The following is a 16,369-nucleotide window of genomic DNA, read 5'->3' on the forward strand; positions in this document are numbered from 1 at the left end:
TCGATATTGGGCCTGTGGATCCAGAACACATATGAAGTCTCGAGAGGATAGTTCAGGGGCAACGTGCTCATCTTCAACGCAAGACGAGGCAGAGCAACACAGGTTTGATCCTCGGGTCCGTGCTCAGAAACCCCTGGGTATTAAGCGCGTTATAAATAATCCATTACAATTACAAGTTGCCCAGGAACTGGGGAGGAGTCTGTTCCATAGTACTTATCCATGTTCAAGCCTTGGTGATTCCTCAGAGCGACCTGAAAATCAAGGGATTTCCACAAGTGGGTGAGCACTTGAGAAAAAAAAAGGTCACTCGCACTACGGCGGATGAAAAGAGAATTATTTCTCATCAAAATTGATAAAGGCTTATGAAGCCATTCCTGATGAACACATGTTGTTTAGCAAGACTGCTATGGTAATGACATCTATATTCATGCCTCAACTCCAAACAGTAGTGAATGCCAAATGGGTATAGATTACCAGATGGGAGCTGTTACAGACAATCAACGCCACTATAAAAGGATTTTACGCCATAAAAGAAGAATTGAGGGCCATAAGGTTAATGACACTCCAGAACACGTATGTCCTTGACATGATTACAGCAATGGAAGGAGGTGTTTGCGCCAAGGTTGGGCCTTCTTGCTCTACATTTATACCACCTCATGACAGTGAGAACGGGACTCTGACGGATGCTATAACTATGCTGACAGAACTGCACACGAAAATGGAGGAAGAGACATAGATTATTGGAGATGACGAATGGTTGTCATACCTGTTTTCATGGATTCCTGATTGGATGGCGAGTATAATCCAAGTTCATCGGAGCAATATTGGTGATGATAAATGTTTGGATTCTGTGTTATAATTACCCACAGAGGTACCCACAGAGGTACCCGCAGCACAAAGCCACAGGTAAGGCTCACACGCTCCCTCCAGCTCCCATTTATAAAAAAAAGAAAAAAAGAAACCCAAAGGAGATGTGCTCTCCAGTGCCTCCACCTGACCCGCTCTTCCAGCTTTCCCCGCTCCCTCCACCCTCCATCCCATCCACCAACCTTCTAATTGGCCACTAAGGCCTGTACAATTTAGAATTGGGTACTAGTCCCCTTGCAAGGCAGCCGAGTCCATTACCCGCAGCACAAAGCCACATGAAGATGGGAGAGTGCAATTGCCTTTTCTATATATTAGACATAATAAACTTTCATTTCTAACATTCTATTAAAAATAATAAATAAAAGAACAGAGCAAAAACAAGGGTCATATTTAAAAATGTCTGATGGTACAGAGGCTGCTGCTTTTCCAGTTCTCTGAGCTTGAAAAGACTTCAGCAGGTACTCCCAAGAGAATCTCAACACATGCCGGATGGGCTCCTCTACTGACATGAGAGCGGGGTTGACATTCTCTCAGTCTAAGAATCACATTTCTCTGGCATTATTTGGAGTATTTAAATGTCTATCAGAGTAAAGATCAGAACAATGGGCTACTCAGACGTCTGTAGATCCTGCACTTATTACTTCCCGCCCTCTCATGAATGAGAAGAGGTCCGTATTCCTAGCTCCCAGAATCTCCTAGTCTCTTTGACATGTGAGGCTTCCAGGAGCAGGTTCCAAGAATTATCCACCAGCGCCTTTCTTTTTCCTATTCTGAATGGCATTTGTATACATTGATTGTCTCTTTCTAAGCTATTTACTGTCTACTGGTTTGGTTTTTAGGGTAATCAGTACGTGTTGCCTTGCTAAGCTACAATTAGAGTCAAACCAGCCTTTTTTTTAACCACTCTATTTGTCTTACAGCCTCAAATTGACCTGCCAGGGAAGTCTTAAAGCTCCGTATAAAATGTCTGTTGACCTCTGGATGTTAAAAATACATCACTTAAAAGTTTTAGTATAAAGTTATATTGGCCAGTTACTACCTATTTGAAAATACTAGAGGCATTCTCGGGGTGCCACTGTATAGAATGGCAATTGGCATCAAAAGACTCATTAACCCTTTTGGGGTCTCATGGACAACATTGGCACTATATAGACTGGCACAAGTCAAATATTTATTGATTTCTACTTTTGGATGATCTCATAAACCATCACATCTCTGCCCGGTTCAGAGCGCTCTGACACAGCTATGCTTGAATGGGGTAAATAACAAAACACTACAAAAAAAAAGAACTCATACTGCACATACGCCAACTGGGGCTATTGTTGCTCGGTTGCTCAAGGTTTTGCTGTTCATTAGATGTTTAATCATATTTTGTCTTTATATTTGCGTGGCAGTGGAGAATGAAGCCTTTACAACAGCAGCCATGTGTGTAATTGTCCATTACATGACTTGCTCCAGTACTTTTATCAGGTGTGGTGACTTTGCTTATCGGTATTGTGATCTGTTTTCTATAATTCTGCTGAGTCATGGTAATTCAGACTGGTTTTCTGACTGAACCTTGTTTGACATTCAGAGCACTGAAAAGGTTATGCCGTGGTTTCAACAAAGGAAATTACTTCATTTTTTAAAATGCTTTGAATATGTATATGCATTGGTGGGGTAAGGGGCAAAAGGAGGTGGGGAGGGGTTTAGGGCAGGGGTGGTATTGAAGAAGAAGGGAGGTGTGGGCTTTGCCCCCCCAAAAAAGAAATATTCAAAGTAAAATCTTGAAAAAACACCCACAAAGTAGATTACTACAATTGTTATTTTGTTATTCATTGAAATGACATAGAACCATGAAAAGGTTGTATGACAATGCGTGTCCACCACTGTTGACCTTCCACTTGAATGTGTGTGGACATTTTGTGGTGGACTGATAAAGTTCTTCTCCAATGTGTTTAGTCTCATGTTTCATGTTTAGTCAGAACCCCTTCACACTGAAGCTGTTCTGACATTCAGAACATCTAGAAGCGTTTTCTACCGGGTGTTTCCCTTATATTTAGTGCGATTCTCTTCAATACTGATACTGTTCAACATTTAGAGCATAGTAAGTGTTTTATCGGGTGTGTGTCTTCTCATGTCGGGTCGACTTTCCGACTAAATCTTTTCTGACATTCTGAGCACTGAGAAGGTTTTTCTACAATATGCTTTCGTTCATGTACAGAAAGACTGTTTTTTTGACGGAATCTTTTCTGACATTCTTAACACTGATAAGGGTTTTTCCCCAGTCTGTTGTTTCTCACGTTGAGTTAGAATGCTTTTTTGGACTGAATCTATTTTGACATTCTGAAAACTGATAAGGTTTTTCACCAGTGTGCTGTTTCTCATGTTGAGTAAGATTGCTTTTTTGACTGAATGTTTTTTGACATTCTGAGCACTGATATGGTTTTTCACCAGTGTGTTTTCTTTCGTGTAGACTGAGATTGCTTTTCTGACGGAATCTTTTCTGACATTCTGAACACTGATAAGGTTTTTCTCCAGTGTGGTTTCTCTCATGTACAGTGAGATGGCTTTTCCAAATGAATCTTTTCTGACAAACTGAGCACTGATAAGGTTTCTCTCCAGTGTGTTTTCTCTCATGTAGAGTTAGACTGGTTTTTCGGCTGAATCTTTTCTGACATTCTGAACACTGATAAGGTTTTTCTCCAGTGTGGTTTCTCTCATGTACAGTCAGATCCCTTTTCCAAATGAATCTTTTCGGACATTCTGAGCACTGATGAGGTTTTTCTCCGGTATGTTTTCTTTTATGTTTAGTTAGATCACTTTCATTACTGAATTTCTTTTGACATTCTGAGCACTGAGGTTTTTCTTCAGCGTGTTTTCTCTCATGCTCAGTCAGACTGCTTTTTTGACTGAATCCTTTCTGACATTCTGAGCATTTATAAGGTTTTTCTCCAGTGTGGTTTCTCTCATGTATAGTCAGATGGTATTTCCGAATGAATCTTTTCGGACATTCTGAGCACTGATGAGGTTTTTCTCCAGTGTGTAGTTTCTTATGTTTCCTAAGATATGCTTTCTGTAGGAATCTCTTTTGACATTCAGGACACTGATAAGGTTTTTCTCTGTTGTGTGTTGTTTGATGTAGAGTTAGATGTCTTTTGTTACTGAATTGTTTATCACATTCAGGGCACTGATACAATTGTTCTTGGAGGAGAGAGTCTCTAGATTGGGTTTTGTTGAGCAAATATTCCATGGCAAGAATTCACATAATTTCAATGCCAATACATTTGGAAAATGTTCACTATAAACCTCCCATTGGGCACTTGATTTTACCTATAACAGCTTCTTTCTATGGGTTTATGCACGTGCACCCCTATGGACAATCAACATTGTGCTGCACCTTTTTCTTGAACACCTCAGTTCACAATTCTCACAACTTCTACCACATGCTTTCTCTTGTGATGAATCAGACTGATTTTATGAGCAAAGGTTTTCTAGTAGGTGCCGCCACACTGACAGGCGAATGTATCAGAGTTTAGTAGGTTTCACCTATATGCAATGATTGGAACACAACTCATTCCACGCGTGTCTTCTCTGATAAAGCATCAGAACAAACATAAAACTAAAAATGTTCACATTTGCATTGAGTTCATATGTGATTGTCCTATATGTATTTTCTTGCAGGAAACACGCTGTCCTCTTTAAGGGATTGTTCTGTTATAGATAGTACTTGCAAAGGTCCTGTGTGCATTGATTCCACTGATAACCCTTACACACGGTGATGTTTAATGGAATGAAACAACTTTCACACGCTGAGCTCTGGGAAAACCAGTTTTCTTCCTTTCCAGGGTCTTCATTTTTCCGGTAATTTCCCTGAATTGCAGTGTTGCCTTCTCTCTTCATACTTTAGCCATCTGTGGAGTTAAAACAACAGATTATGTCTATTCCTGTAAAACAGTGCACAGCAATTATATTCATACTCTATTTCAGTGGGAATTGTAATGTTTTGAAAAGTGATGCAGGAAATCAGAGTAGGGGTTGCTTTTGTGAGAGGAATTGTGGCGCTGTGTGGGCAGAGATCTTCAAGACCAGTAATAATCGACTCATCACTTTTCTAATAGAGCTTCATACAGCATTCCTCTTACTTTTGAGCACTGTAAAAGCAGGTGTTTTATTATTGCCCAATTAAGTGGCACTCAGACATATGTAAAATGAAATTCTAAATGAGGCCTGCAGAGATTTGAACCTGGTTGGCTATAGTTGGACAATGTCTGATGTCTGAGATGAGCAATTAACTTGATGAGCTATCTTACCAGTGGAGAACACAAAGTGGAAGACAGAGTTAAAGATTTCTTTGAGTGGGGCACGTGAAGAGGCAGAGAAAGTGGATAGACCTTCTCTTTGAAACTGCACCTTAATACCTCTGAGGAACAAATAGTCCATTAATATTTAAGTTTCAAGGGCAAAACTAACATGTGTGTCTCGACTTTGAAACCTTTTTTTTAAACTTGATTTTATTGGCATTTATACTGAGAAACAGACATTTTCAATATGACAGTAAAACTGTGCAACCCACATTAGCCCGAATTATCTGGATCTCTTCTTCCCGCTGCCCTGTGCCCCCTAACCCTCTCCCCCACCCCTTTGTCCCCATCAACATTGTGCATATCTTCTGTTGTTGTTGCCGATAAGAAGTACTCACATTGTCTGTAAATTTCCCTTGTCGGGACCTCTTGGAGGCCCTCCCTCAACCTCCCCTTTCCACTCTTCCCCCATTACATTTCACGCACCACTGGCTTAGTCTACTGGTTGTCCTCCTGCAGCCCCCATTTAAGCAGCCGGGCAGACCATTCGGTATGGAAACCCTCCATTTTATCATTCACCACTGCAGTTAGTTTTTCCATTACCATCATGCTTTGCACTTTTCCTTCCCATACTGCTTTTGTGAGGAGCGTTTAGTTTTTCCAACATTGGGCAATGACCAGTCTCCCCGCCCTCAACATGGCTTCCCACATCTTCGGAAGTCTATTTTCTTCCCGATCTTTTTGCGGGAGCCCCACCAGCAGCTGCAGCGGGTTAAGGTCTAGCCCTGTCCACGTCACCTCTTCCATCCAACTCAACACCTCCTTCCAAAACATTTGAACCTTGGGGCAATGCCACCACATGTGGGCCAGTGTCCCCTGGCCTCGGCACCCCATAGGGCACAGCAGCGATGTTCCCGGAAACATCTTTGACAGTCTAACCGGATCCCTGTGCCATTCCATTAACACTTTAAAGTTGTGCTCTATTGTGGAGGTGAACAATCCTCCCTGAAAGACCACCTTGTATATGCAGCCCAATCCTCCTCTGAAATCTCTTCTCCTACTAACTCCACCCAATATCTCTGGATGGTTTGCCTCCCCTTTAGGCTTGTTTCGTTCATTGCTTTATATAGTTTGGACAGTATACTTTTCCTTGTCACAGTTTGGTCTAGGACTTTTTCCACTGGGGTTAGTTCTCTAGCCGCCCTGCCCCCTACCTTGGATCCATCAGGACACCCTTAAAGCGAAGAAAATCAAACATAGAGAATGAATCCCCTCCCACTATATCACGCACCTTGTCCCCATCCTCAAATAACTGTCCCACTCTCTCTCGAGCCCTGCGTCTAACCACTTCTGTGAATTTGTAAATCCCTTGCGCCCCATATCAAACAGTGGCCCCCATATGGAAGACATAGAGGAAGGCCATGAGGTATAACTCTGTGCATCCCCCGCGTCCCGCCAGACCAACCAAAAAACTCCTAGTGTGGGGTGTGACCACAGGCGGTCCGGTATTGATCTGGTGGGGGACCAGAAGTAGTCTCTGACCTTCAAGGGACGAGCTATAATGTCCTCCAGGTAGGTCCAATAGGTCCTAAGATCTTCCTTCAGGTGGTCCAGCATCCCCCTGAATTTTGCCACCCTATAGTAGAAGCGGATATCCGGGAACCCAAACCCTCCCCTATCTTCGGGAGAGTCAGGGTGGTCATCTTCACCCTTGGAATCTTATTTTCCCATATAAATCTACAAAGCTCTCTGTTAGGGAGAATTCTCTGTTTAGGCTGAATTTCCCTACCTAGTGAGTCCCCCAGCAGCTTTGCTGGATTGCTGGGGTTTATTTTTTTTCTCCTGCCAAGAGTGAGACTCTTTTACCCTCACTCTTGGGCATGTTGAAGTGTGTTTTCTTGGTTAAACCTTGTGTTGAATGGGCTATGGGATCTTTTACTCCATAGGGCCTCATATATTTTTGTGATGTGGGTTACACAGCACCCTCTGTGCCGTAACCCAGGGGTGTCCTAGGGACTCCCCAACATAGACTCCATACCCTGGGACTGACTACTGTCTCCCAGGGCATGTAAAGTCACCAAAGACTTTACTAGTCTTAAATCCTGAACAGAACCAGTACAAACCATCATATTGTGGACGTACTGGCTGGGGCAATTCGATTGCCCCAGGGTCTGTTAGTCGAGGGGGCACGTCTCCGTCCCCCCTGATCGAGTTTTGGCTGGTGGCAGTAGAAACTACGTTTTATATTCGACCGCGAATATTTTCCTATGGGATTTCCCATTGTTTTAGGCTAACACATTTAATTATTTATTTACGGTAGCCTTAAACATACCGCCGGTTTATATATTTATTATTATAACTCCGGTTGGGATTTTTTGCCAAAACTTGATGCTAAAATGGCGTTGGCATTCGCCTCTGTAACTCTGACCCAAAGTGGAGCCCTTTGTCCCACTTTTGGCGGGCTTCTCCACAGAAGCCCTCCAAAGTGGTGCCACTCTGTCTGGGGTACTTAGGAGGGGTGGAGGGGGATTTAGGCACCCTGGACTGAGTTACCTAGGTAACTCAAGTCGCACTCCGTCCTGATTGGCCCAAGTGGTGAGCCGGCCGGCTCACCACTTAGCATGTTTGAGTGACAGCTAGGCTGGGTGAATGGGGGTTTGCTGCATAAAAGCAGGGCTTTGGGGACTGGAACTTCAGAAGTCGCCACAGGACCTAAGAATCCAACGAGGGACGAGCTGAGCTGATCTGCTACGACGACACCGCCGGTGGAGCCCTGCTGAACCATCTCACCACTTTTCCCGACGACCGAGGAGAACTCTTAACGGAGTGGCTCCTTCCCTTGACTGGTGGGGACAACCAGTTTCCACCTTCTTTCCGCTCTTCGAGGTATCTCGTGGCCGCCTTGCCAGTGCCAAGCACCCCGGCAACCGGAATACCCACCACTTTTACCCCAACCGCGAAAGTCGGTACAACCCTTTAACCGGAGGACTCCGCGGCTGGTTTCTTCCCGGGCAGTGCAACGACCTTCTTCTTCTGCTCTTCAGCGAGATCTTCTTCTCCCCTGACCGACGTCGAGCCTTGCTGCCACTGCCTGGAACAACTGCCCCCGCTGGAGGATCCTTTCCGTTAAGGTACCGTGTTCCGCCTGGCTTCCCTTGCCACCGACTGTACGGGGTAGTTTTAGCCCCCGGCTTTCGATCCTGGGATTGCCTGGGACACTTTGGCTAAACTTTCTAAGCCTCTCTAACTCTTTTCCGAACTCTTTTGCAAGACTCTGAATCCCTACCAACTGTGTGATCTTGGGCACGTTTTCGCTCTGTCTGCTCTAAGAGTGGGCCCTGCTTAGTGACTTTTGCTCACCTGTGACTTTGTGCTTCTTTGAGCTTACAAAAAGTGTTCTTAACCTTAGAGTGGTGTGTTTATCCTAATTCTGCTCCTTCTCCCTTCTTTTTACCTACTAGAGTGTCATCTAACGTTAAGCGCTCACCTCTGTTTGAATTATGTGGTGTTAACCTAGAGTTGTCTAGATAGGAATAAGGATTGGGACTGCTTTCCATATAACTGTGTTTAGAGTGTTTTACTATATTTTGCTAGAGTGTTTTCAACTTATGTGTTCTTGAAAATAAATAACTATATACTTTTGAAACCAAGCTCTGGTCAGTGTTTGCTTGTGCTATTGTGTCTGAGTACATATTGTGTATACTTTACATACTGCCTAACTCTTCTTGAGGGAAGTCTGACTGCTCAGCCACAGCTACCAGGTAAATCTGGGTGGTGCGGACTGCTACCAAGTGGGTTTACTGCTATACCTGTAGTCTTAAATTTTTTGCAGTGTTCCCCAAGGGAACTGCACAGGTTTCTGCCTAACACTGGTGTACAGCGGTGGGATTTGTATTAAGTATACATTTTATTGTGCTTTAGATACCTTAGTGCAACTAACCACAAAGCTTAGCACTGTAAAAGTAATCCTCTAACATGTCAGTTATAGAAAGCTATAGTCAAGAGTCCCTTGCAGCCAAAACTGCTGATTGTTTAAGAGTGCTCTGTAAACATAACTAAGGGCAAGAAAATGGAGCTGATTGAAAGATTGTTAGCTAACCAAAGTCTGGGTGATGGTTCAGAGGAACCTACCACTCCAGCAACTGTAGATGACAGTATTGAAGTTAACATGGAGCAAAATGTTGATGATTCTGAGGAAGAGTCAGAAGAGGAGGGTGAGGCTGTTGTGACTGTCCCCCCTAGGCCTCTGCCTGCTCTACCTGCTGTACCTACTGGACCTTTACCAGGTCCCACATTTAGTCCTCAGTACTTTGAACTGGAGAAAATGAAACTAGAATTGGAGTATAAGAAACTTAATGCTCAAACTGACAAAGAACTAAGGCTAAGGGAAATGGAGCTCAAGTATGACTTAGAAATGAAGAAATTATCTGTTGAGAATGCTTCTCTCTCTGGCTCCTCTAGAAGTTCCAGTCCTAAAAGACCCCCGATGCCTAAAGAATTGGTTGGTATGTATGAGCCTAAGTTGGATGTGTTGGATTGGTTGTCTCTGTTTGAATATAATCATGGGCTCCAGAACATCACAGGAAATGACTTACTCCCCTGGTTGTTCTCTAGGCTTCCCCCTGTTGCAACTGATGTGGTAATGGAGATGGGGGAGGAGGATAAGAAGGACTATGAATGTGTGAAGCTAGCTTTAATAGCTAGGTTTGGGAAGACCCCTTCCCAGTATCTTAAGAGGTTTAGGAGCCTCAAAAAGCATGATGGTACCCCTTGGGCTACCTGGGTGAGTGAAGGGTTGAAAAACTTAGAGGGATGGATTAAGGGTTACAAGGTGAACACTTATGAAGGTATGAAGAATTTGTTTATGTTGGAGACTATTTATGATGCCTGCTCTCCTGAGCTCAGACAACACTTGGCTGATTCCAGGGAATTAGATTCCCGGAAACTAGCTAAGGCTGCTGACTTGTGGGTTGCCAACAGGGCCACTCACAAGGATTCTGGGGTAAATCAGAAGAAGGATGGGGAGAAACAGCCTAAAAAGGACTCCAAAGAGAATTCTAATACTACCAATTCCAAAGAGGGCCCCAAACAAAACTATAAGGGTAAGCCACAAGGGAAACCAAATCAGGCTAGTGTACCTTCTGGTCCCAGACCAGAAGGAGGTCAGAACAAGCCTCCATTCCAGCGAGCCTTTGGCTCATGCTTTGTTTGTAAGGCTACTGACCATGTGAAAGGAGATCCCAGATGTAAGGGTAAACCTTCAGGGGTCCAGCTTGCCTCCTTAGCCTTCGCTCCAGAAGAGGAAGTACATATGGCAAGTGGAAACTTTCTATTACTAGCTGATGAACCCACTGGAGTCTCAGCTAGTGTTTCTTTAGTCTCTCTGGGGTTGTGGGAACAACAGAATTTAGATGTCTATAACTCTATCCCAGATAATACTAAAGAGTATTATAAGGACAGTGTCCAGGTGAATGGTCAGGAGACTCCTGCCATTAGGGACACTGGAGCCAGCATAACTGTGGTGGATGAATCATTTTTCAAGGCAGAGGATGTTGCTAAGGCACCCAAATGCCTCACCAAGTTAGCTGGTGGGCCTGTGCAGATGTGTCCCCAGTTACCAGTTCTCATCCAATGTAATGATATGGCTGTAAAAATACCTGTCAGTGTACAATGTGAAGTGCCAGGTAGGGTTCTGTTGGGTAATGACCTCAAAGCTCTTGGAGTTGTGTCACATACCCCCAGACCACCTAGCAAAAGGTTACAGGAGCTCACAAAACCTGCAAGAGAGAAAACCCTGCGAGGGTTATCTCAGGAGATGATGACAGAAATCACTCCTCTCCCACTGGAGCAACTTACTGCAGTAACTACCAGATCAGGAGCAAAGGGGCAACCCAAGACTCCTAGGAAAAAGCCAGCAGCAAGCACTCCAGTGCTTCCAACAAGGACTTCCCCTAGGTTGTCCAAAGTTACACCTGTAACTCCACCTCCAGCTGAGGCTGAGAGGGAGGTACAACCCTGTGTGGTTGAGCTAGACTCTGAGGAAGAGCTAGAAGGAGGCCCCAACCTTATTGGAGATTTGTACCCTGAGGACCATCCTGAGCTGCAGTCTTTACTGGCAGAAGGTGGGCCTAGCAGGGCAGCTTTTCGTAAGGGGCAAAGAGAATGTCCAACTCTGGAAGGTCTCCGCCACCAGGCAGCTTCTCAGGCTGATGGGCAAGAGCCTGGGAAGTATAGGTTACACTGGGAAGATGGCCTCTTCTACAGTGAACCGACTGAGTCTGAACCTGGAGACTACAAACGCCTTGTAGTCCCACAAGAGAACAGACAACAGTTCTTACAACTAGCCCATGAGATACCTTTGGCTGGTCACTTGAGTTTCAAGAAGACCAAGGAAAGGCTCTCTCTCTACTTTTATTGGCCAAAGATGGGGGCTGAAGTAGATAGATATTGTAAGAGCTGCCACACCTGCCAGACTTCTGGTAAGGTTGGTTCCAAGAATGTGGCACCTTTAGTGCCTCTCCCAGTTGTGGGAGTCCCATTTGAGAGGGTAGGGATTGACATTGTTGGTCCCCTTGATCCCCCAACCTCCTCAGGCAACAGGTTTATCCTTGTTGTAGTAGACCATGCTACTAGGTACCCTGAGGCAATTCCTATGAGAACTGTTACAGCTCCGGCTGTGGCTAAGGCCCTCCTTGGTATTTTTACCAGGGTTGGGTTTCCTAAGGAGGTAATCTCTGACAGGGGGTCAAACTTTATGTCCCACTACATGAAAGCCATGTGGAAAACCTGTGGAGTTACCTACAAGTTCTCAACCGCATACCACCCTCAGACAAACGGGTTGGTTGAAAGGTTTAACAGAACCATGAAGAGCATGATAGGTGCTTTAGAAGAACCCCTTAAGAAAAAGTGGGACCTTCTACTGCCATGCCTTCTCTTTGCTTATAGAGAAGTCCCTCAGGAGGGAGTAGGTTATTCTCCCTTTGAGCTTCTCTATGGCCATCCAGTCAGAGGTCCATTGGCCCTGATTAAGGAGGGATTGGAAGGTGCTCCTCCCCTCAAGCCAGTCAGAGTGACTGACTATGTGATAGGTCTCCGGAGGAGAATGTCACACATGATGGCAGAAGCAAGTGACAACTTGAAAGCTGGTCAAGCTCTGGTCAAACATTGGCACGACCAGAAGGCTAACATGGTTGAGTTTACTCAAGACCAGCTAGTTCTAGTTATGCTCCCAACAAGGCAGAGGGCCTTGCAAGACAAATGGATGGGACCCTTCAAGATTGTGGGAAAACTTGGAGAGGTCAACTATCTGGTGGATCTGGGCAGACCCAGGGAAGCTCCTAGAGTCTTCCACACCAACCGACTAAAAGCATACATCTCCAGACCTGATGTAGGAGCCTTGCTTCTAGCTTCAGCTGCAGAGGAAGAAGAGAGTGAATCTCTCCCTGATCTCCTCAGAGGTGTGCCTTTAGATAAAAAAGTTGAAGGAGTCAATCTCTCTTCAGACCTGACACCTGAGCAACAAGAGGAGTGCAAATCTATGTTAAATCAGTTTGCCTCCCTGTTCTCACTGTCACCAGGCTTGACCCCTTGGGGCCAGCATGAGATACTCACTGGTGACTGTCTGCCAGTCAAAAGCAGAGGATACAGAATGTCAGAACATATCAGAACCCACATCAAAGGAGAGGTCAAGAAGATGCTTGATCTCGGGGTAATAGAGCCCTCTACTAGTCCATGGTCTAGCCCAGTTGTGTTAGTACCAAAGGCAGGATCCAAAGACTTGAGATTCTGTGTGGACTATAGAGCTCTAAATGCAGTCACCAAGACTGATGCCCACCCTTTGCCCAGGACAGATGAGTTGGTGGATAAACTTGGTGCAGCCAAGTACCTCAGCACATTTGACCTGACGTCAGGCTATTGGCAAATAGCCCTGACAGACCATGCCAAGGAGAAAACTGCATTTTCAACCCCAGTTGGCTTGTACCAGTTTAAGGTCATGCCTTTTGGACTAAAAAATGCACCTGCCACATTCCAAAGGATGGTGAACCAAGTTCTAGCTGGGATGGAAGACTTCTGCATGGCATACTTGGATGACATTGCAGTCTTCAGCCACTCCTGGGAGGAGCATGTGAACCACCTAGGACATGTGTTGCAGGCCCTTGAACAGGCCCATTTGACAATCAAAGCCAGTAAGTGCCAGATCGGTCAAAGTAAGGTGGTCTACCTTGGACATGAGGTAGGAGGTGGAGAAATAAGGCCTTTGCTCAGCAAGATTGAAGCTGTGCAAAATTGGACAACACCAACTACTCAAACCCAAGTGAGAGCTTTCCTAGGCCTCACTGGGTATTACAGGAATTTCATTGAGAACTATGGGACCATAGCTTCTCCACTGAATGTAATCTCCTCTCCCAAATTCCCTAAAAAGGTAAAATGGAATGAGGAGTGCAATCAGGCCTTTGAAAAACTGAAGAGAGCTCTTTGCCAAGCTCCAGTGTTAAGAGCTCCTGACTACCACCAAACTTTCATTGTACAAACTGATGCTTCCAATGTAGGTATAGGTGCAGTTCTAAGCCAACTGGATGAGAAGGGTAGGGAGCACCCCATTTGCTTCATCAGTAGGAAACTGAAGGATCCTGAGACAAGGTGGGCAACTATCGAAAGAGAATGCTTTGCTATTGTGTGGGCACTGAAGAAGTTTAGGCCATACTTGTATGGTTCTACTTTTGTTATTCAGACTGACCACCAACCCTTGAGATGGTTAATGCAAATGAAAGGGGAAAATCCAAAACTATTGAGATGGTCAATCTGCCTGCAAGGGTTTGATTTCACCATTGAGCACAGGTCAGGGTGTCACCATCAAAATGCTGATGGACTCTCTAGGATGTATATCATCGACTAGAGGTATGAGGTTCATCCAGGAGTGGATTAAATCCTCCTGTCCCTTAGTCTGGGGGGGCGAGTGTTAGGGAGAATTCTCTGTTTAGGCTGAATTTCCCTACCTAGTGAGTCCCCCAGCAGCTTTGCTGGATTGCTGGGGTTTATTTTTTTTCTCCTGCCAAGAGTGAGACTCTTTTACCCTCACTCTTGGGCATGTTGAAGTGTGTTTTCTTGGTTAAACCTTGTGTTGAATGGGCTATGGGATCTTTTACTCCATAGGTCCTCATATATTTTTGTGATGTGGGTTACACAGCACCCTCTGTGCCTTAACCCAGGGGTGTCCTAGGGACTCCCCAACATAGACTCCATACCCTGGGACTGACTACTGTCTCCCAGGGCATGTAAAGTCACCAAAGACTTTACTAGTCTTAAATCCTGAACAGAACCAGTACAAACCATCATATTGTGGACGTACTGGCTGGGGCAATTCGATTGCCCCAGGGTCTGTTAGTCGAGGGGGCACGTCTCCGTCCCCCCTGATCGAGTTTTGGCTGGTGGCAGTAGAAACTACGTTTTATATTCGACCGCAAATATTTTCCTATGGGATTTCCCATTGTTTTAGGCTAACACATTTAATTATTTATTTACGGTAGCCTTAAACATACCGCCGGTTTATATATTTATTATTATAACTCCGGTTGGGATTTTTTGCCAAAACCTGATGCTAAAATGGCTTTGGCATTCGCCTCTGTAACTCTGATCCAAAGTGGAGCCCTTTGTCCCACTTTTGGCGGGCTTCTCCACAGAAGCCCTCCAAAGTGGTGCTACTCTGTCTGGGGTACTTAGGAGGGGTGGAGGGGGATTTAGGCACCCTGGACTGAGTTACCTAGGTAACTCAAGTCACACTCCGTCCTGATTGGCCCAAGTGGTGAGCCGGCCGGCTCACCACTTAGCATGTTTGAGTGACAGCTAGGCTGGGTGAATGGGGGTTTGCTGCATAAAAGCAGGGCTTTGGGGACTGGAACTTCAGAAGTCGCCACAGGACCTAAGAATCCAACGAGGGACGAGCTGAGCTGATCTGCTACGACGACACCGCCGGTGGAGCCCTGCTGAACCATCTCACCACTTTTCCCGACGACCGAGGAGAACTCTTAACGGAGTGGCTCCTTCCCTTGACTGGTGGGGACAACCAGTTTCCACCTTCTTTCCGCTCTTCGAGGTATCTCGTGGCCGCCTTGCCAGTGCCAAGCACCCCGGCAACCGGAATACCCACCACTTTTACCCCAACCGCGAAAGTCGGTACAACCCTTTAACCGGAGGACTCCGCGGCTGGTTTCTTCCCGGGCAGTGCAACGACCTTCTTCTTCTGCTCTTCAGCGAGATCTTCTTCTCCCCTGACCGACGTCGAGCCTTGCTGCCACTGCCTGGAACAACTGCCCCCGCTGGAGGATCCTTTCCGTTAAGGTACCGTGTTCCGCCTGGCTTCCCTTGCCACCGACTGTACGGGGTAGTTTTAGCCCCCGGCTTTCGATCCTGGGATTGCCTGGGACACTTTGGCTAAACTTTCTAAGCCTCTCTAACTCTTTTCCGAACTCTTTTGCAAGACTCTGAATCCCTACCAACTGTGTGATCTTGGGCACGTTTTCGCTCTGTCTGCTCTAAGAGTGGGCCCTGCTTAGTGACTTTTGCTCACCTGTGACTTTGTGCTTCTTTGAGCTTACAAAAAGTGTTCTTAACCTTAGAGTGGTGTGTTTATCCTAATTCTGCTTCTTCTCCCTTCTTTTTACCTACTAGAGTGTCATCTAACGTTAAGCGCTCACCTCTGTTTGAATTATGTGGTGTTAACCTAGAGTTGTCTAGATAGGAATAAGGATTGGGACTGCTTTCCATATAACTGTGTTTAGAGTGTTTTACTATATTTTGCTAGAGTGTTTTCAACTTATGTGTTCTTGAAAATAAATAACTATATACTTTTGAAACCAAGCTCTGGTCAGTGTTTGCTTGTGCTATTGTGTCTGAGTACATATTGTGTATACTTTACATACTGCCTAACTCTTCTTGAGGGAAGTCTGACTGCTCAGCCACAGCTACCAGGTAAATCTGGGTGGTGCGGACTGCTACCAAGTGGGTTTACTGCTATACCTGTAGTCTTAAAGCTTTTGCAGTGTTCCCCAAGGGAACTGCACAGGTTTCTGCCTAACACTCTCCTATAACTTCTATGAAGAACTTCTCCGGGAGCTGGCTCGGGATGGATGTAAACAAATATAGCAATCTGGGACGGACATTCATTTCTATGGAGGTCATCCATCTATACCAGGTCAGTATCAGCGGGTGCCACCTCTTTA

The 16,369-nt window shown here is 45.3% G+C and overlaps 1 protein-coding gene across 1 annotated transcript in view; it reads right to left on the reverse strand.

Annotated features, from left to right (window-relative positions):
* Positions 1–2,025: 2,025 nt before the first annotated feature.
* Positions 2,026–16,369, reverse strand: part of LOC138525631 (zinc finger protein 436-like) — a 38,526-nt gene continuing 24,182 nt past the window's right edge. The window contains exon 2 of the mRNA XM_069635684.1: positions 2,026–4,760. Within this exon, the coding sequence (XP_069491785.1) occupies positions 3,146–4,099 (954 nt within the window). The 5' untranslated portion in view covers positions 4,100–4,760 and the 3' untranslated portion in view covers positions 2,026–3,145. The remainder of the gene's footprint in view (positions 4,761–16,369) is intronic.

The sequence above is a fragment of the Ambystoma mexicanum genome, chromosome 7p (assembly GCF_040938575.1).
Source record: "Ambystoma mexicanum isolate Mex_15411 chromosome 7p, UKY_AmexF1_1, whole genome shotgun sequence".
NCBI lineage: Eukaryota > Metazoa > Chordata > Amphibia > Caudata > Ambystomatidae > Ambystoma > Ambystoma mexicanum.